This window comes from Candoia aspera, chromosome 2 (assembly GCF_035149785.1).
Source record: "Candoia aspera isolate rCanAsp1 chromosome 2, rCanAsp1.hap2, whole genome shotgun sequence".
Taxonomy (NCBI): Eukaryota; Metazoa; Chordata; class Lepidosauria; order Squamata; family Boidae; genus Candoia; species Candoia aspera.
The window spans coordinates 179,133,153-179,154,074 of NC_086154.1; the positions used below are offsets into that span (position 1 = coordinate 179,133,153).

At 38.6% G+C, this 20,922-nt stretch overlaps 1 protein-coding gene across 1 annotated transcript in view; it reads right to left on the reverse strand.

Moving 5' to 3' along the window:
• Nucleotides 1-20,922, reverse strand: part of SVEP1 (sushi, von Willebrand factor type A, EGF and pentraxin domain containing 1) — a 131,403-nt gene that overhangs the window by 38,805 nt on the left and 71,676 nt on the right. The window contains exons 24-35 of the mRNA XM_063294984.1: nt 20,410-20,611; nt 19,296-19,453; nt 16,353-16,554; nt 15,680-15,855; nt 13,233-13,357; nt 10,531-10,654; nt 8,520-8,690; nt 6,267-6,440; nt 4,603-4,722; nt 2,556-2,732; nt 1,831-1,915; nt 217-408 (exon numbers count right to left, since the gene is read on the reverse strand). Of these exons, the coding sequence (XP_063151054.1) occupies nt 217-408; nt 1,831-1,915; nt 2,556-2,732; nt 4,603-4,722; nt 6,267-6,440; nt 8,520-8,690; nt 10,531-10,654; nt 13,233-13,357; nt 15,680-15,855; nt 16,353-16,554; nt 19,296-19,453; nt 20,410-20,611 (1,906 nt within the window). The remainder of the gene's footprint in view (nt 1-216; nt 409-1,830; nt 1,916-2,555; nt 2,733-4,602; nt 4,723-6,266; nt 6,441-8,519; nt 8,691-10,530; nt 10,655-13,232; nt 13,358-15,679; nt 15,856-16,352; nt 16,555-19,295; nt 19,454-20,409; nt 20,612-20,922) is intronic.

Below are 20,922 nucleotides of genomic sequence, written 5' to 3' on the forward strand. Positions count from 1 at the left end.
TAATGATGATGATGATGATGATGATGATGATGTTAGTGACTAATTCATATAACCTTCCAATGTGCAATAATATGACACCAAATAACAAAGAGCAGTTCAAGTTCTATATAGAATATTTTGCATATTTTTTTAATTCATAAGTACATGTTAGTTTTTTCTTGTGCAATTTTATCAAAGACATGGTATATACCAAATGAATTCTGGTTTTCTGATTACCTGTACCCCATGTCACATATGTAGGATACGTTAGAAAGGTACATCACACCGTTCAAGACATATTTTCCATTCTTTATTTTTTTGGGGAGGGGACATTTTACTAATTCACATAATGGAGAAGAATGGTTCCATCTGCCATTCGCTAGACATGTTGCTTCTGTTTCACCCACTAAAATGTATCCTTCATCACATCTGTAGTTAGACAAAAAGTAAGTGTAAATATATACTGCTACATGACTGTTTCACAGTATTTCTCCTGTTGTATTAGCTCAATTTCTCAAATGTAAAGCTGTATGTGAAATGAGATAGCCACTAATGTGGCCATTTATAAGTACAAATTACTGCATTATCATTCTAACTATGTAAAACATAATGCTCTATAGCCAGCAGTTACGTTTTTAAAAGTTTATCATGCTTTCCACTTTCCCAGATTTCTGACCAGCTGTAGAGCAATCAATGTTTGACAGCAAGGATAAAGGCTACCATCTTCTCCCTAATTCTTGACACAGCAAAATAAAGCGTAAGGTGAGTATCATGTGATTATTATTAACTGTTTAATTTCAATTCTCTACAAAATCTAGGTTGGGTAGATATTACTGCATGAAAGCTGGATAAAATACAGGTAGTCCTTGTCCAGTGACCACTCACTCAGCGACTGTTTGAAGTTACAACAGCACTGAACAAGGGGTCTTATGACCGGTCCTCGTAGCTGTGACTCTTGCAGCATCTCCGCGGTCACATGATTGCGATTCAGGTGCTTGGCAATCAGCTCGCAATTATGATGGTCACAGCATCTCATGGTCACAAGATCATTATCTGCGATCTTCACTGCCAGATTCTAACAAGCAAAATCAATGAGGAAGCCAGCAAAAGGTCACAGATGGTGACCATGTGACCGTGGGATTCTGTGACCACATGGGATTCACTTAATGAGAACAACTGGAACTGCTGCAACTGCCATTGTAAGCCAGTACTGTCACATGATCTCATGCCTTATGACTGTGCCACTTAGTGACGCAGTTGCCGGTCCAAATTACCATTGTGAAGCAAGGACTATCTGTACTGTGTCAAAGATAGATAACAAAGAAAATTAAAAATTAACTTGCCAAACTGCAATATTTTGGTGGCAATGGAAGTAGAACATTAAATATTTTATAAAAGACACTACACTATTAAATATTTGTATTTCTCCATCCATGCCCATTCATATATAGTTCCATAGCAGGTAACATTTAAAACATCTAAAGTATTTCATATTCAATGACAGCAATACAATTTCATTTGCGTGCAGTTTATTGCAGAGTAGCCATCATCTTGTTTGGGAGAAGAAAAACCCAGTGCAAGTATTAATGTCCAGCTTCTTCCAAAATACAGAATATGTCAATTGATAATTTCACAAATGGAAGCAGATAGTTTTTCCAATAACTTCCACAGCACACACTTCAGTATTTTCAGTATTGCGAATATATTTAGTATTTTCAAATTATTATTTTGTGGTATTTCTAATATAGACTAAATACATTACATATACTCTATTAATTATTTTCTAATGATTATTATATATTTTTCATATTTGTTGCCAAATAACAAGTTCCAAATACAATGATCTCCTACCTGAATGTTACTTTACTACCAAATGTAAATTTGGAGCCATCGGCTGTACCATTTTTAGGAACGGGTGGTATACCACAGGAAATAGCTTGAAGAAAAAAAAAGAAAAATCAGCTGTTAAAAAATCACCATGTTTATGCAAAATAAATATGCTGTACTGTTACTATACCCCCAAAAAGGGAAACAGGAGCCATACTGTCATTACAGAATAGCTGGAGAACAGAAAAATATTATACTATTAGAAGGTAAATTTGGAACAAAACCTTTTGTAGGTTGGACAGAGATTCAGAAAGAATTTCACTCTTACTGCATCTCAGGAATGCAACAGAGATGTCCAATATTCAGTAGTCTTTACACAATCTCAGATATGTTTGTGCTCCAACACCATGAAGAATTGCACTCCATTGAATGTCCTAAGAATATTTCCCCTTCCTATATGAGAAGCTATGGCTGTTCAGCCACCTTAAGTGAGAACTACTGATATGTCTGCAACTAAACAGTCACACTTGCAAATAGCACCGGAAGTCTCTATCAATAGTAACAACATCTCTTTAAGTTACTAACCCAGTACTGGCACCTATGGAAGCTAATCTGTGAACTCTTAAGTGCCTTGTTTTGGAACATTTTTTTTTCTGAATAAGCAATTCCTGTAAATTATATGCTCAACTGCCTAACCCAGGCTGTTTTGGTTTCTATCTGGACAATCATAATAAGTATTTAAAAAATACCTTCGCAGAACGGTATCAGATGGCTCCATTTTCCAGATTCCAAACATGTAACTTGACTGACTCCTTTTAGCTGGTAGCCTTTTTCACATGAAAACCTGATTTTGCTACCAACACTGTAGCTGACCCCATGTGACCGACCGTGTTCAGGATCTCCCGGGTGTTTGCATTTTACTGGTTCTTTGGAATCAGATATAAGGTAAAACAGAGCTTACTGACATCAGGTGTGGCTCATGTGCTTAAAAATGAAAACAAATCATGCAACATTGAAGTAGGCAATTTGGGAGGCTAATAGCCCAGTCACAAGATCATGGGAATGTACACATCAATCCCTTTGAAGAACACTTCAGATCAAACTTTTAGCCACATTTTTCTTTATTTGGATTTATACCAATACTGCAAGTTGGTCACCTTGCACCATGAGAAATTTTCCTTACTATGTTCAGTACTATTCTAGTAATAATTCATACACAACTTCTATACTTAAATGAGGTATATTGTTTTGTGTGAAACTTGCATTTTTTTCCCTTTTGCCATTGCTGTGTCATAATGATAGCTATCTATATTAAATCTATCACCATTTTCACAATCCAAATGACAAAACACAAGGCAGACAATACAATTTGTGATGCATGTCTACTTCTGCATGTGTGTTTTTGCTTTCTATTATAGAATGAAACTACAGATTGAGGAAATAGGCCATAATCTTGACTATATTTACTAGGATATAAGACTTATTATTCTGATCATTATTATTTTTTTCAAAAAGGTATGGGAGAACACCTGAAAAACGGTATTTATGTTTTCCAGCTAAAATGCTTTGGTGAAACAAATACTTCCACCAATAGCAGAGGCACTATGCAAAGTTATCTCATTCCATAATACGTATAAGAACGTTCTTGTGAAAAATGCACTTCTTTTCTCCCTATTATCAACTGTTGGTTGAGTGAAGGAAGAGATGGACAGTATGATGATGTGCGCACAAGGCCTCTCTCTTTCTCTCCCCCCCCCAAACTAACAACATTTTTTTTTTCCTAGCTGCGTTCAGATGAGAAGTTATCAGGTCTGAATCTGCTTGGAAACAGCATTAACTGACTTAATAGTTCTTCACCGCAAGTAGCTACTTGAATGAAATGAAAAGAATAAGAACATAAGGAAAGGGAGGAGCCAGGTTCCATACACAGGTACCCTGAGAATAGGCAGTTGGATTTTTGCATCCCTGGTGGTATCTGCCCAAACACAAGTAAGTAGCACTTCCTGTTATAAAGGAAGAGGGGAAGAACTTGATGAGGAATTGCCATATTCAACAAGAAGAGCCCCTCATATCTCCCAGCATATTGCTGTGTGCCAATTCATGCTTGAATCTCTTCTTTTTAGTGATTTGAGTTTTTTCGCATTTTATCCATTGCAGATATGACTAAATAGGCCGTATCTTTTTAGAAAATCTTCTTTTAGTTTTGAGACAAATATGGTTTAATATGTGGGACGCGGTGGCGCTGCGGGTTAAACCGCTGAGCTGTCGATCGGAAGGTTGGCGGTTCGAAACCGCGCGGCGGGGTGAGCTCCCGTTGCTCGTCCCAGCTTCTGCACACCAAGCAGTTCGAAAACATGCAAATGTGAGTAGATTAATTGGTACCGCTTCGGCGGGAAGGTAACGGCGTTCCGTGAGTCATGCTGGCCACATGACCCGGAAGTGTCTATGACAACGCCGGCTCCAAGGCTTTGAAACGGAGATGAGCACCGCCCCCTAGAGTCGGACTCGACTGGACTTTACGTCAAGGGAAACCTTTACCTTTACCTATGGTTTAATATAGTCTTTATAGAGGATCATTAGCACAAATGTTACTTGATAAAATCTTTAATCCAGCTCCATTTAAAGTTTATGCCGATTATGCTACTGACTTTGTGAGACTGGTAATCTGGAGTCTCAGTGATGGATCTCAATAGGAGGACTAAACTACAGCTAAAATTCTACTGTAATTCTATGGAATACAAGCTGGGCAATTTTCCTTATGCCCATCCAAACTGCTCTGCACTCCTGCTCCTTTACCTGCACATTTCTTGCCGTCTCCTCTATATGGGTGAATGCAGGTACATATGTAGGATCCGTTTGTGTTAAGGCAAGAGGCATGGGAGTCACAGTCTGAACCAACTGCACATTCATCAACATCTACAAACAAATACAGCATTTCATGTTACTAATAAATGTTACCCTCTTTCCGTTCACGTTCCTATTCTGCTTCCAACTGCCCCTGAATCTTTTTCACTCGAGTATCCTTATAATCTTCCAAAAGTCTCCTCCCATACTCTTCCGCTGCCTCTTATGCCTGGAACTCACAGAAAATACCAAATGCTGCTAATTTTTCTCTGTCACTCTCTGTAAACTTCAGTCCATCTAGAGTATGTAGCTGCCCTTTCTAGTTCTCACTTTGAACCAAGCAGCATCTGAGTATGATCGCTCCCATCGCTCCATCCATTGCTCCCTTTACCTTTTCCTTCTTCACCACTTTAATTTCCTAGACCATCCTGATTAGAATGCTGGCCCATCTTGTTCTTATTCTCTGCAACGCCATATGTATTGATGGCACTAGATTCATAATCACCTTGGTCATATCACCACTGGTGGTGCAGAAATTAGTGTCTTAGAGATGAGACTGGCTCTTTTCCCTCACAGAAATATAGAGATGCTCATTACTTGAAGATCTATTGAAACCATCTGTGAAAAAAATGCACTTTTCTTTCTTTCTGTACAAACTACACATGGTGCTTTATGAGGATATAATAAAACTTATGAGAAACTGCTGACTGAGGCAGATTGTGAGTGATAACAAAAATGCAGACATGTATTCTTTCCACTGTAATTAATTCTTGGAAGTTATCTAACCAAGTTCTGTCAAAAATTTAACTGAAATATATAAGCCTATATATGTGAAAGAAAAGCATGATGGACCACATACCTCCTCCTACCAGAATGGTCCCAATCATTGGTGTCTAGTATAACAAAATTTTATTTCTCTTATGATAAGGAGATCACAGCTTTCCTTTTAAGTCACCAATTTCTAAATGTATGTAGGATGGTAGCAATTTTTTATCTGTAGCTTTAGCCTATGGGAATTGGCTGATGCCTTCCTCAAAGCTTTGATTGTTTTTGGCTTCTAGGTAATTTATACATATACTGTATATGTTTAAACTGCTGTATATGTTTTAATGCTTGTCGGTTTGGTCTTGGACCATAAATTAATAAATAATGATAATCCCTTTCTAACAGAATCCAAAGACCCACAAAATTGTGTATGCCAAAGGGAACTTGAGCTTTGTACACCTGAACAGCAGCTCAAACTCCTTTAAAAGATAAGTGTTTTTATAAATCCTATGGCACATGTAAGACACAAGAAATCTAAAGAATCTATTTAGGTAGGTCCTGGCTCTATGCTTAACTCAACAGGTTTAGTTCACATCTGAGTCACACGTATAAGCCACAATAGTATAACAAGCACCATGGCATCACTGTGCCACCTACATGAAGTATATAATATGTATCAGTGATGGCATGATGCAAATGATATACAGTGCCCCATTTTGCACAATGATATCAGGGTAGAAGAAATGTCACTTGCCCTCCTGTGGTTACCCATGGTCACAAAGTCCTTAGGATCAGACAGGAAAGCATAGATTTTGCTTCTGATATTAACAGTGTGGTCTGGGTGGACTTACCAAGGCAAGATGGTGAAATACCATTCCAGCTTCCACTGTCTGTACAGAGCATCCTTGAGTCTCCCAACAGATAATAACCACTGTTGCACTGGTAGGTAACAGAGCTTCCAGCAAAGAAATCCTCAGCAGAGTAAAATCCATTTTCTAGAGGTAGAGGTTCTCCACAACTAATTCCTGTACCCAAACAGTATATAAATATACATATAAACTAATTTAATTATTTATTAAACCAATTTATATAGCTGCCCATCTCACAACAGGTGACTCTGGGTGGCATACAACAGAGTTAAAAACAGTCAATAAATAAATTAAAAAATAAAAAATAAAAGATTATTAGGGGACATATTTATTTAAACGCTTTTTCAAATGGCTTCCATGAACTCATGTCCTAATTCCTGGAGACAATGTAATTCTATCTTTAGTTATATTAATTATACAAACTTAGTGACTATGAATACTAGGCTGCAATGTAGAGAAGAATACATTCTCTGTTTTCCTTTGCTTTTGGAATTCCATCTTCTCTACCAATTGCAGTCATGCAGCAAGATCTTCCAAAATTTGCTGCTAACACATTAAAAAGAATATAAAAGCAGTCTCAACAAAACATAAAGAAGTATAATGGTCATAAAGAACAAATCCAGTAAGTACTCAACAATACAATCTCATTTCTGGACCATCTAACTTATATATACATTTGCAAGCAAATTTGTTCTACAAATTTGTCTTGGATGATCTATGGTGGGAGCGGGATGAGGGCACTGCATCCACCCACACTCTACTTGAGTTTTCAGTGGCTTTCAATACCATTGACCATGGTATCCTTTTGGGTTGGCTTGGGGAGTTGGGGGTGGGCGGCAGTTTTGTGCTGGTTTGCCTCCTTCCTCCAAGGCCAGTCCCAACCAGTGTTGATAGGGAGTGAGAGATCCAGCCTGTGGCCCCTCCTTTGTGGTTCTGCAGGGTTCGGTATTCTCCCCACTCCTTTTTAACATCTACATGAAACCACTGGGTGAGATCATCCACCACCACGGGATAAGGTATCATCAATATGATGATCAATATCTCCATCCCAGGTGAGTCAAGTGATGTTTTGGCCACCCTTTCTCGGTGCCTGGAGTCTATAAGGGTCTGGATGGGGAACAACAGGCTTCAGCTGAACCCTGGTAAGATGGAGTGGCTGTGGGTTGGGAGCTCCTCTGTATCCAGGAGGTTACCATCTTTGGTTCTGGTATTGCCCCAGACAGGCCTGGTGTGGAATCTGGGGGTCTTCCTGGACTCACAACTCCTGCTCAAGGAGCAGGTGGCAGTCATGGCCAGGAGGGCCTTTGCTCAACTTGATGTTGTGCACCAGTTACACCCCTTCCTGGATCGTGAAGCTCTCTGGTCAGTCACTCATGCCCTAGTCATCTCCCGTATAGATTATTGTAATGCGCTGTACATGGGGCTACCCTTGAAGAGTATCCAGAAGCTACAACTGGTTCAAAATGCAGCTGCATGGGCAATTTTGGGTGTCCCAAGGATGGCGCATGTAACACCTTTGCTGCAGAGCGGCATTGGATGCCAGTCGGCTTCTGGGTCCAATTCAAGGTGCTGGTTATGACCTTTAAAGCCATACATGGCATGGGTCCAGGTTACCTGAGGGACTGTCTCATCCCTATTACATCGACCCATCCCACCCAATCAGCAGAGAGGGCATGTTGCGGGTTCCATCTATGAAAATATGTCGATTGGTGGGTCCCTGGAAGAGAGCCTTCTCTGCCATTGCCCCTGCCCTACGGAATACTCTTCCGCCAGAGGTGAGGCGGGCCCCCACTATCCTGGCCTTCTGGAAAGGGGTGAAGACTTGGCTCTGCCATCTTGCATGGAGCATGAGGAGGGTAACCAACCCTAGGGGTGGCTAGCACCCTGAAGACACTTCCTGGAAATTAAATTAAGAATTTTTTACCATCGACCTTTAGGAATATATTATTTATTTAAGAAGATTTTTTAATTGTATTTTTTAATTGTTATTTAATATTTTATTCCTGTTTTATTGTAAACCGCCCACAGTTGCTCTCTGAGTGAGATGGGTGGTGACTAAATTTGATATATAAACAAACAAACAAACAAATTTTGGTTATATGAAAACAACGCAAAAAAGTACCTTGTGGATGTCACTAAGTGACTTTCATATCTAATTTTTTAGCTCAGGCCCAGGAACTTCTGAGCACAATACTGTATACCCTGAGGTAAAAATTGATAGGAATAGCTGCTTACTTTCACAGTGTGGAAGAGGTTGTGCCCATTGTCCTAAATTTAGACAGTGCAAGACAGAATTTCCCACTATGTGGAAACCTGGGTCACAGTAGAGAGAGGCCTTTGATCCTGGCTTTAAAGTAGCTGATGAAGTTTTCAGGTGGGGAATGGAGCCTTCTAAAGGTTGACAATCTGTGGACAAATCAAAATGTATGCACAAAACTATATATATATATACACACACACACATACACACACACACACATATACATATACACAGACACAGACACACACACAGGTGTGTATGTATATGTGTATATATATACATGTGTGTGTGTGTGTGTGTATGTTGGTAAGTAACATCTAAGAGCATGATCAATACCCATTGGTTGTGTTACAGGCTTTGCTAGCGCCCATAGAGTAGCTGAACATCATTATGCTTCAGTGAAACTTTGATTTACAATGGATTTTGCAGGCAGCAGACCCATTTCTATGATGATTTGTGTCATGTTATAAACAATGTAATTTGTATACTGACCATGCAAATGTAATTTGACACAAATACGTACTTTCTTATTTAACAAATATTCATGACCCTCCCCTCCATCAGTCCATTAAAATGAAATTACAGTACACTGAACTGCCAAATCATTATTTCATTTGCCTGAGAAGGAAGATTTTGAGGGCACTATATTTTATCCACGCAGAGAGGGAGAAGTAAGGGAAGCATGGCTGAGTTGTGAATATTTACAAACAACAATCGAATGTAAGTCCTGCAATCCTGTGCTCATCATTCAAGTTCTCCATACTATACAAAGTAAGCTATCAAGTTAAAGCTCTAAGCAGTTCTACAGCTCTCTTAAGGAAAAGTAGGAAGTGTTCTATATTTCAACACCTAAGTTAAAACAATGTTTATATTTAAAAAATGACAAAAAAAATCCAACAACAAAAACAAAATAATGAATCAAGAACAAATGAAATTATTGTTTTACAAAGGCCAGGAAATATTTCCCTTATGACCCAGTCCTAAACTTCATGCTTTCAACATCTTAGTGCAGGAAACCATAAATATTTTGCTTGAGGTCCCAATGAACATTTATTACACAACATTGGAATCTGAGGAATTAAGACTGAATGTTCCAGTCATTCAGATGCATGCAGGGCCAGGGAGATAATTGCATTTTCAGCTTCATGCCTCAGAACTAGTATCAGTGATTTTTAAAGTTTTCTACTATCAGGGAATTATTTTCCCTGATGAGCCTGCTCTGAGACCTCTGTGATTCTGGCAATTTTTTAATGAAATGATTAATGTTAGAGAGTTGCTAAAAATAACAAATCAGCAAAGCTGATAAGTATAAGAACATGGAATGACAAATGGATTTTCAGGATACGTTTTATAGTTTTTTAACAGGAACAATTGGAATAATGAAAACCTACTGTGCTATAATTTATTCTTGAATAACACATACACAAAATAGAAAATCATATTCATAATTTATGCTCTTTTAATTAATTTATTAGAAATTAAATAGTAGCTTATTTAACTTAAACATGTTCACCTAAGATAATTATTTACTACAAACTTTATAAGGGAGTGAATTATATTAAAATGTATTGGTAATACTTTAAGCTCTTCCCTCAAATATATTAAACTATGTTTCTAAAAGCCAATATATTAATAAATCTTCTTGCCTTTAACAGCCCTATCTTTCTTCCATTTTTCTACTGTATAAGGTGACTGGTTTCTTGTTTCTATATGGAATATTGGCCACTCATTATTGTCCCAGGAACTAAGACTGCATCCTAGAATATACCACATGTTCCTTGTTGCAAGAGAAAGTCAGCAGTACCAACACTATTGAATTTCTCTTTCATTATATGTGCCAGTTGCAAGAGAAGTAACTTTCATTACTGATTTTTTCTCTGAGGCTTCTGGAAACCTTTCATTCAGTGCCACAATTTTCCTGAACATGGTTTGAATGCAACTGTATGATGCTTCTATTAAGGCTTTCAAAGATAACAAAGGTCTAACCAGCACAGAATATGCTCTTGGGGTCTATCTTCACTCTTCCAACAACCCCAGGGAGAAAATCTGGCCAGGCTAATACATTGCCTTTCTGGAGTTCCTCTGGACAAGACGTAGCCAAGGACTTCACCTTAGAGTTCAAGAGAGAGTAAGATACAAATTTATTTGTCTGTGTTCTTACCAATTTGCTGGAAGCAAATGCAAAATACAAAAAAATAAAAATAAAAATGCTCAGACAAAAACATTTTTCCATTTAGCCACCTTCGTAGCAGTTTTCACTCTGGAATATGTCTGAAAAATTCTAAAACTGACAACAAATTCCCAGATAAATTGATAGATTTTAAAAAGAAAAATGCAGGATTGTCCTATTTATTCATCTACGTAAAGATAACTTCACATATAAAATTAATTTCATATTAATAATTTATTTTTTTAATGGCATGATCAGAGTTTTGCAATAGTCTCTACAGTCAGAAAATATTCATGATCTCAAGTTTTTACTTGTATTATTTTAGAAAAAGATTAAATAAAGATGCGATATAAAGACAACATATCGTAATCATTCTAATGTTTTACAAAGTAATGCTAAAAATTGTTGTGCTTCTCTCACGTAACTTTAACTGAGTTCAAATTCATTTGTTTGAGTTATAGCTGCCTTTCTTCTAGAATTCAAGGTGATCTAGTTAACCTCCTATTCTCCATTTCCCCCCTAATAATCGACCTATGGCTTAGGCACTGAGAGTTAGGACCAGCTTCAAAGGTACTAAATGAACTTCCATGGCTGAAGATAAACTTGAGTCCTCTGGTCCTAGACTATCCTTACAACACTCTGGTTCTCGTCTGTGTTATGCAGCTAATGTATTATTAGTCCTTGATATATTTCCCTGCTGTGGTAAAAAGATTATTACAGATAGTCCTCAGTTAACGACCACTCATTCAGTGACTGTTCGAAGTTACGATGGCGCTGAATGATTAGTGGTTATGACTGGTCCTTGAAGTTCTGGCTATCCCAGCACCCCCGCAGTCATGTGATTGTGATCTGGGCGCTTGGTGACTGGCTTGCACTTATGACAGTTGCTGTCATGAGTACTGGTGGCGAGCTGGAAGGGGCCTCTATCCAGGGGGGAAAACGCATGCGTAGTATTGAGGAATTAAGCAGCCATTCAAAGAGACACAGATCAGACCTGCCTTAGCTTTTGGGGTTTATCTGTCTGGGTTTTTCCCACGCTTCTTCAGTTTGTCAGGATTCTGTTTTATGTAGCAGTAATAAACACTAGAGACCTACTCCTCGTCTCAGCGTGATTTCTGACTGTTAGGACAGTTGCAGCGTCCCAAGGTCACATGATAGCAATTTGTGACCTTCCCTGCTGGCTTCCCACAAGCAAAGTCAGTGGAGAAGCTGGCAGAGAATGTTGCAAGTTGCTCAGGTAAGTTTCCTCCACCCATGCACCCTCCCCCAGCCCCTCTGAGTTTGTGCCGCATTGTGCCTCCCTGGCCATTCACATACCCTTCCTGAGCCTCACTGTGCTTGCTGTACTCGAGGACTACCTGTCATATTTCTAGGTCCTTGACTTTTGCAATTTTGTTTCAAACATCCAGAAAAAAATAACATAGAGGTCCTGCTGTGATAGCAATCTATCATTTTTTTCAAGGTTTTGTAAAACTGAAGACCATTATTGATAAAATTATTGGGTGGCTCCAAAAACATAGGAAGTATATGTGCTCCCAGCTTTTCACTGTATTTTTAAATCTAGGATGATGTATCATCAATACGGTAATTTATAATAATTGTTTTAGTATGGTTACTGATAACAAAGATCAGGTGATCTCCATTTATTGGAAGGAGGTGTACAGAGACACAAGTTGCTAAGATGAAACACGCCTGTGTGTATCCACAATACAGCCATAGTATACAGGATTTTTAAAAATTAAACAAACTAAGCTGGTTTGGTGTTTCTCAATCTTGGCAACTTTAGCCTTGGCAACTCCCAGAATTCCCCACGCTGGCTGGGGAATTCTGGGAGTTGAAGTCCACACATCTTAAAGTTGCCAAGGTTGAGATACACTGTGTTATACATTCATTCCCTTTTTATATATCTTTTATATAAAAGGTAACTGTGGTGATTAACATATTAATTCAGTTTTCTTGGCAACTATTTAGAAGTGATTTGTAACTGCCTTCTTCTGGGAAGCTTTTTTACTTCTAAGCCTAGCCTACAGCCCTGGGATGGTCCAGTTGTTTTCCATTGAAATAGGAGGTACTTTTAAAGCTTTTTTGGAGCTCAGCCAAGGTTGGCAAGGCGGTACTACATGCTCCGATTCCCTTTAAGCCCTCTTACTGTTCAGAAGTGCAGCAGTGATGCCCATCACTTTCTGTCATGTCAAAGGGGCCACAGCTCATCTAGACAGCTACAGGAATTGGCCGGTAATTTCCTGCCACAAGTGAATGTACAATTGAATGCTTCATGAAAAGGAAAATAAATAAAAAGGCCTATCGTTGTTCTTTTCTGTTTGGAATGATGTTCAGTGTGGACACATACCCTTGAAGAATCTTCATAAATTGGTTTACTGATGAATCTGTATTTAATTTTAGTTTTACATAATTCATACAGCTAAAAAAAATGGCTATTGTTACCTATGCTCCAATCCCTCCCGCAACAGCAGGCAGCTTTGATAAAAAAGAACTTTCAATAAAACCAATACATTACCTGTTCAGGAGGCAGAACATAACCCCAAATGTTCAGCTGGCTAATTGAGCCAACAAAAGACTCCGCTGGATTAAAGCCTTCTCCTCTTTGATCTTGCTCCTGTCCAAGTACTAATGCACCTCCACCTATTCACAAGGAAAACAGAGTAAGAAGGAGCTAGTGCATTTGATAAATAAGAACTTGAATTCAGCACTCTGTTATTCTAAGAGCAATTTCATACCATAGGGCAGATTGCTGAGGGGACAGAGTATATAGATGTAGGCATTGTATATAGATATAAATGTCAAGCTCTTCAGACGTAGTTTTCACAATTCATTCATTTAATCATAGAAGTCCATGGGGAGAATGGGGGGGCAGAATGAAATTTTGTAATGCAAATTCCACCCCTTATACACTTATCTGTGTCACTGCAATATGAGTATGGAAGGCTGGAGCTTGTGTTGTGACATCATAACACATACTGGGTTAGTTTGATGTAATCTGTGGTTAGGAATGGATGCCTTGGTGTTTTAATTATTGGTGTTCTAATTATATAAAATTAGAGGAATGTGTTGCAATTTGAAATACAAAAGATGGGATAATCATCTGCCTCTGGGTGGATAGCAAGTGCTACTCCCTTCTGCATCCTACAATAGGTCAAAGTAGGCAGTACATGTATGGGAAACAGCCATATCATTATCCTATGCCATATGATTCCTTTTTTTACATTGTGAGTTGTGTGCAAAGTATTGAAATCCTCTTGAAGGATTAAATGCAAACCACATGTCTCTCTTTGTTCCTTATTCAAACACTAAATCCACATGGGCTTCAGACTGTCATTCTTTCAGTGTTGGTCTGAATAGGCCTTCATCACAGACCTGAAATATGTTAAGCTGAGTGTAAGACAATTCCTGTAAGTAGAAATACATTGCTTTCTGGTAACACATGAGTTCACTACTAGCTGTAAAGAAATTACTAAGAGCACTTCCACATAGTGACTGGCTTCATCCCCAAACCTTCTGAAACATTTTTATGTTGCCCTATGACTATCTTCACTAATGCTGACCTTGCATATCCGTATGCCCCATAAGCCCACCTGTGTCCCCTCTAGTGTGTCTGTGTGTGTGTGTGTGCGCGTGTGCATATGTGACAGGGTACAGTAGAAAGAACAGTGCAGGATGAGGGAAGAGCCAAGCCAGGAGGTGGGACAAGGTGGGAGTTCTCACCACTGGGCAAGTGATCACCTCACATTGCAAGCCTGTTCCCACAGCATTTCCTCCTGTACTGCAGCTGAGTCAAAACTGAAATGGCTCGGTTGAAAAAGCACTACAGAGAGTAAACAACATCATGCATGTGTGGTGATATGGCCCTGATCCTGGTTTGGCACAATATTGTTGTTGAGAAGACCTAAATCACCTCTTTTTTAAAATTTATTTTTTTAATCCTGTCTTTATTATTTTTATAAATAACTCAAGGCAGCGAACATATCTAATACTCCTTCCTCCCCCTCTTTTCCCCACAACAACAATCCTGTGAGGTGAGTTGGGCTGAGGCTGGTCCAAGGTCACCCAGCCAGCTTTCATGACTAAGGCGAGACTAGAACTCTCAGCCTCCTGGTTTCTAGCCCATTGCCTTAACCACTAGACTAGACTGGCTCTCTTTTGCTACAGGATACTTCTGTATCACAGTGAAGTGCAGAAAGCCCTTCCAATGCCACTTGCTCTATTTTCTCCAGAGACTCAAAACATGGGGAAACAACATTTACTATTTGTTTTCTGAAGTAAAATTTCCATTCATTCATCCATACATCCATACATTCACAATTTCATATATACCTACCAAACTCAAGGTCTAGCTAGCCAGGTTAAATCTGAATTCCAGGAGAATCAAGGCAGGACACCTACCATGCACAGTATCTTGTCCTATGTGATGGCTTCAAAAACTACAGTTCCTTTGCATGTTTATATTTTCCGAAGTTTGACCAATCCCATCTTGGTACTTTTCTCATATCTGCTTGCATTTTCCTACTAGAGTGCATTGCCTCATCCAGTTTACATGGGAACTATCTACTGTTCTGGGAAACAACTTTTGTTGTGAGACCTGTATCTCCTGTATCATGCTGAATCTTCTTTGAAGACATCATTCTCCACATGATGCTGAGATCTTCTTGAACAAACCTTTCTGTTTTTTTAGCTGGGTTTGAGTTGGTCTCAGATACTACATTTTTCATACAGATTCACTCACACAAATGCATGGAATAAAACTACCTATTATCACTACTGTATATAGTGGCTGGCACTATATGCTAGTGACAACATACTGACACTAATATACTGTTACGTAGTTCATTAATATTGTTAGAATATGCTGACTATGTATAAGATCTGAATCTTACATCCCTTCAGTCAGAATGTCTCAAAATAACAAGGCAAATAAATATAACTAGATAAATAAGAAACAAGACGTACCAGGGATTTCTGTTCCTACAGATAAGCCACTGCCTCCATCAGATAATTTTCCATCAATATACACTCCCCAGGCTCCGTCTGCACTTGCCCAAGTTACAGCAATATGATGCCAATTGCCATCATTCACAGAAGGGCAATCGGTAATACTTTCCTTCCCATTAACATAAAGAACCCATCTATATCAGAAGAGAGAAAAAGAAAGGAAAGTGACTCGCTTGAAACAGCTCGGTGGAGTGCCACAGCTAATACTCTAATGGGGACATCCCAGATAATAGCTCGAAAGACTTCATGATGAAGTAAGAGTGAATGTAATGGAGCAAAATTTGATGGTTGAGATTATTGATGTTTCTGAACTTCAACTGAAAAAAAAGAAAAAACAAAATAAAAAACAAAATAAAAAGAGAAAGGCCAATAGGATTTGGATGGGCCATGCAGGGCAGAGTAAGTTGTAAGCTATGGTAGATTTCCCTCTGTTGGCATGGACTGGAGGAATAGTTCACAAGTCTATGGGTTCCTTGCTTGCTGAATGTGTAAGGCTCTATTCTCTCTAACTGAACACATTGAAAAACAAGCTCTAGCAACCTATGAAGAGGCTAGGTTGATAAAGCAATAAAATACAGTTTGCCTCTCTTCCCCAAGCAGATGGTCTGGAAGCTGTAGCTACTTCATATACCCATTGTAATCTGTAATCAAAAATGCATTGTCACTTCCATTTTCCACTGCATAAGAAATTGGAGTCCCATAATTTGTAGTATCGGAGGATTTCATCCAAAATGCGCATGTGATCTCACTGAGTGAGGGGAGGACACCATCAAGCAAAACGTAGCCATAGATTCCAGAGACTTCAAAGTTCATATTAAATCCAGAAGACTGCTCTGCAACACATAGGAAACATATTCAGTTCTTTGACATGTCAATAGCACAACTTCTTTATGGTGCCCAGCTGGGCCCCTTCTCCAATTTACAACCCAAATTTTTAAGATCAGCCCTTCAAGTCTCAAATTGGGTCTCTAATGCCACCCTGAGACTAGAGACTGGCTTCAGGAAAGTTGAGGCTTGAGTGTGGGTGACCATACTCAACGATTGGCTCAGACTCTTCTTTCTTCCTCCTTGGCCTTGCTCTATTAACTATGAGTGACAATTTTCAATCCACATGGAAACACTCAGCAGCAACTAAAATCTCCAGGACTTCTACTCAGCATGGGAAATGATCAGGCCAAAGCACTCGTTAAAGAGCATGTAGCAGACACAGAGCACCAATCAGGTCTAGCCAAGACCCCAACCTTTATTGCCAGTGAATCCAACAGGTACTCTGACTTCCCTATGGCATACTTAACTAAACTCAAAGTACCTAAACACTGGAGACCCTTTACTCTACTCTTTACTCCTCTCAGCTCTCCCTGAAGGCCGGTATAGGAAGCTTCCTTACCTGGAGAGACAATGCCCCTGTAACTCTGGACACCCAGAAACAACAGAGCACGTGCTCCTCCAGTGCCTGTACTACAGACACATTTGTACTAGCCTCATCTCACCTTTACTGCATAAATACCCAGGGTGCACAGGACAATTCTACATCTCCCTGCTGCTTTCAGATACCAACCCAGCTATAACATACAGTGTTGCCAGGTTCTGCACAGCAGCGCTCAAAATTCATCGGATGATGACATGTGCTACAAAAAAGCCTTAACGAGCACCTGGTTCGCCATATCAGAGTGTGCTGTAATTTGGCAGATATAGTCTGCCACATACTAACCTTTACGCTGCCCTATCCCCATCTAATGTTCCTACCCCTTCTTTTAGATTCTTTTAGACTCTTGTTTTTATATATACTTTCTGTTTTAATAAATATATCTTTTATATCTTCTAGCTTTTCATATTTTTTAAGACTGTGATATATCTTCTATGCTTTTCAATTGACTGTAACCCACTCTACATATGCTGGTCTAGGACCGTAATAAAGATCTGATTTAAATGATTCAGTTCTTTGAGCTACAGTATGTTTCCCCATTGCACTGGCTCAGAATGAAAATGCTTATTTTTAAACTGAGCAAGACAGAACTTGGAGAGACTCTGTTTTTCCAATTTATAACCATGTTAAACAAACAACACAGGCTGGTTCTAAGAAAATGCTAAGCATCAAGTTTCTATAAAAACGATTCTATATAGAAAATTTTCTCTGGCCAATGTGAAATATCCAATATTCTTCTATCTAAAGGCACCTGAGCCTTAGAAGGCGTATCACAAAACTGGATGGTTAAATCTGATGGCAGAAAAACACTTCAACTGAGCTGAAATCTCTAGTGCTGTCATGAGATGTTGACATTCCTCAGTGCACAGCATTACCATGTGGCAACTGAAATGTTTGAGCTTGCTCTTTACGTTTATTTTTTCCATTTATTTCTTCTTGTATTCGAGAGCTAAGCAGACCCATCTCTCCCAGTTTACTACAGACAAAAGCAGAACTTGGGCAGAATCTATAGGGAGGTAATGATTATGAAGTTAAATTAAAATCAACTTGGTTTTAATGAGACTTACGCTTTTCACTAGATAATAGGGAAAGTAGGAGTTTATTATAATGAGCAGAATCCAAGGTTACATGAACAGATTACTTCTGCAAAGCTGAGCCAACAGCAGGAATGTGGGTGTGACAACGTCTCAGAAGGGACCCTCCCTAGCTTCTTGGACAGTAAGGTGAGGGGGGAAGAGATGTACTTTCAGACTTGCAAGATTCTGTTAATGTAACCTTACAATAAAGTTAGAGCTAGTATTCCTGGGTGTGCTTCTTTCTGGACTACCTTGCAAGGCTGACAGGGAACTACATAAGGGGTGTTACACAATTTATGTTTGTAACTGTATCTATTAGTGGAAACATATCTTTGGATTCCAATGGATCCCAACATAGTTAATGAATCAAGGTATTTCATCACAGCAGATCAGAGTTTATTTTTCCAATTCAAAACACCACAAAGAGTGGTAGAAAGAAATTAATATGCTCTGGTGAGGAGAAAAAGTTACTGTATTGACAATAATTTTTTCTCTTCCCCAAAGCCAAGACATATTAAGTTTATGATTGATTGACTAATTGATTGATTGTGTGCCATCAAGTCAGCATTGACTCTTAACGACCACATGAATTGATTTTCTTCATGACTATGTATGGTACTATAATACATTAGCACAAAGCAAGGAATGAAGAAAATCTTTTCCAGCCGATTAACAAGTATTTGAGGAAAACATGCACACACATACAAAAAGCACACACACACATAGAGGTAATACTGAAGCTCTGTAACTTTGTAGAAAATGAAATTGCAATTTTGGGAATAGTAAGGTTCTAAATATTATTGTTATTATTTATTTAAATTTATTGGCCGCCCAACTCCAGTGGACTCTGGGCAGCATACAAAACCTATTTTTTCGAAGTATTATTTTTTATATATGATTGACTTCAATACTGAATTGTTATAGTTATTTATACTGGTTATATATGATCGACTTATGCTGGTGTTTGCAAGGTCTGCTATATTCATGCGAACTATCTGGTTTCAGTTCAAGTCTGCAGAACTGTTGCCGAGATACGTTTGCTATTGTTTGCTAATACTTTGATCCTGGGTACCTGTTTCACACCTGCTGCCTGTAAAGCCAGGAGGACATTTACAAACGTATGAGTTCAAGGCATCCAGACAGGTTGCTTGATTTTCACAGGGACTGGATTCACATTCATTGATGTTCACTTCACATTGGGGCCCTGTATATCCTGTAACACAGTGACACCTTTGAGAAGACAAAAGAAAATGAAAGAATTCTGTTTACTGTAGCTTGAACAATTACATTCTAGCTTTCTTAAAATACAAGGTAAGTTACTAAAGTGAAGTGAAAGACTAATATGAGAGAAAGTGCAAAGCCTGAACAGATAGGAAGGTCCAAAGACTGGGCAGGTAAGAAGCTGAAAAAAATAAGACCTGTCATCAGTTGTGGAGTCTGAATTTGAAATGCTTACAAGTTCTGGCAATTCTAGATCTTGTTTATACTTTGCCACCCAAAAGGTGTTGGAAAGAGATTGCTTAAAGGGGCTGAGGACCCTGCCTTGTCTATTTGTCAGTCAACAGGATAACTCTCTGAAAGTGAAACAGAATTGGACCAAATTTGATCTGGAGAAGAAGCTGGCCAAAGAAAGACTGAGTTAAAAATGGCTGAACCCAGCTAAAGACGGTGGAGAAAAAAAATCCAGAAAAAATTGCCCTAATTCATTTCTGTGGGAGAAACAGTTAGGCAGCAATTAGACTTTTTAACCCAATCACTTTATGTGGAGTCTAAGCTGCGACTGGAATGGCACATAAGCCAGAGTAAATAAATAAAAATGAAAATACAATAACCTAGAATGCCAAGGAACTGGATACAATCTAGACTCAGTCAGTAGAGACCACAGCCCAATCCATGGATTAAGGAACCAGATGATGTTGGATACATGTCCATTTATAGAAGCAGATACTCATAAGAGAAAAGGAAGAGTTCATTTAGGAAGACCAAAGTAGGGAGATGAGATTTCAAAAACAGTGATTCTGCTATATCTCTAAACCTAAGTGATTGCTGTGCTGGATCTTAAGCAAGCAAGCAAGCAAGCAAATGAACAAATAATTAAATACATTTCATTAGTGTTATTAAACATATATATCTTCAGAGCTAATATAGTGTTACGTTAAATGAAATTAATGCATGCATTTTTTTACCTATAACCATTGATTCCATCTTTGCATGTGGCTCCATTTTTACAAGGTCTACTGAGACATTCATTAATATTTTTATCACACAGAGCACCAATAAATCCAGGTAAGCAATTGCAATGGAAACCTCCAACCTGATCTTCACAGGTAGCTTTGTTGAAGCAGGGATTTGAAAGACATTCATTTATCTCTGCTTCACAGTGAGTACCTGAGAAGGCAAGGAATAAATAAAGGTGACACCAGCATCAGGCAATTTCTGAACTTTATGGGCTCTGACATATTAAAAAGAATGAAGATGGAAAGAAAGTAGGTTCATAAGTCAAAGACATTTTTAAAAAAAAAACCCTGAAGTAGTCCTTCAGTGTAATAAATTTGCTGGAGATTGAAGTATCAACTTTGCTAATATAGTAAATTAATTGCTAAAAATGTGTCCTTTTTTAAAAAGCCCTAGACTTCTCATTTATCCTGATAAGGGAAGTCAGACATGACAATACCTATCTATGTAACCTTTTTTACTGA